Source organism: Aureococcus anophagefferens (genome assembly GCF_000186865.1).
Source record: "Aureococcus anophagefferens unplaced genomic scaffold AURANscaffold_93, whole genome shotgun sequence".
NCBI classification, from domain to species: Eukaryota; class Pelagophyceae; order Pelagomonadales; family Pelagomonadaceae; genus Aureococcus; species Aureococcus anophagefferens.
The window spans coordinates 1-1,032 of NW_008705643.1; the positions used below are offsets into that span (position 1 = coordinate 1).

The following is a 1,032-nucleotide window of genomic DNA, read 5'->3' on the forward strand; positions in this document are numbered from 1 at the left end:
CCGGCGCATGCGCGCGTCGGTCGCCGCGATCTCCGAGACGACGCGGCCGGCGATCGTCGCGCCGCGGACGTCGTACTCGCCGGGGAGCCGCGCCTCGAGCCGCGCGCTGCGCTCCTTCCAGCGGCGGATGCTATGGGTGCGCCCGTAGCTGCGCAGCGCCTTTGGCCCGACGAAGAGCACGGACGCGTGCAACAGGGACAGCTTGCCCCAGGCCTCCTCGGCCTCGTCCAGCGATGCGAACTCGGTGACGAGCAGGTCCGTCCGGTGCGCCGTGACGATCTCCGCGAGGGGCCAGGACGCGCAGCGCTGCACGTGGACTGCAGCCGCGCCGAGGCCCGAGCCGCACTGGAGTGCCATCGCCCTTGTTCGCAGCCAATGCGCACCCAAGGGGAGCTTCACCATATCATATCATATATCATACAGTGCCCCTTGGAGCACCCGGACACCCGCGCTAACGTCAACGTTGCAACGCTTACGGCGCCTTCGGCTTCTTGGCGAAGAAGTCGCGGATCGTCGGCGGGCTCTTGCGCTTGGGCGGCGGCGGCGGCTTGGGCTTGGCGCTGGGCTTGGCGCCGGGCTTGGCCGCGGAGAAGAACTGGGTGATGGTGCGCACCTTGGCGTGGGGCTGCGCGTCGCCGGCCGCGCGCGCGGCGCGCGGCGCGGCGTCCGCGGGCGCGGCGCCCAGGCACAGGGTCGCCGCGACGTGGTCGCTCCAGGTCGGCGGCGTGTAGCGGATGCCCGTGTGGGGCGCGTGGCTCGAGTGGTGCAGGTAGTCGGACGCGCGGCCGTCGCGGAGGCCGCCGCCGTCGAAGCCCGCGGGCGCCCAGCGGCCGTCGAGGACCGCGGCGCCGCGCGCCGCGCGCGCGGTGTTCGCATCCACGTCGCTGCGCAGGCCGGCGTCGAGCGCGCCGGCGACGGGCGCCGCCGCCTCGAAGAGGGCCCGGTCGACGAGGACGTAGTCGATGCGGCTGCCGACGTTCTCGTAGCGCTTGTTGTGGTACTGGTGCCAGCACGTGAAGCGCTCGCTGCGCT

At 73.2% G+C, this 1,032-nt stretch overlaps 1 protein-coding gene across 1 annotated transcript in view; it reads right to left on the reverse strand.

Moving 5' to 3' along the window:
- Window positions 1-69: 69 nt before the first annotated feature.
- AURANDRAFT_68316 (hypothetical protein) overlaps window positions 70-1,032 on the reverse strand; it is a gene marked incomplete at both ends in the record, with an annotated part of 5,836 nt that continues 4,873 nt past the window's right edge. The window contains 2 exons of the mRNA XM_009043976.1: window positions 70-361; window positions 477-1,025. Coding sequence (XP_009042224.1) covers window positions 70-361; window positions 477-1,025 — 841 coding nt within the window. The remainder of the gene's footprint in view (window positions 362-476; window positions 1,026-1,032) is intronic.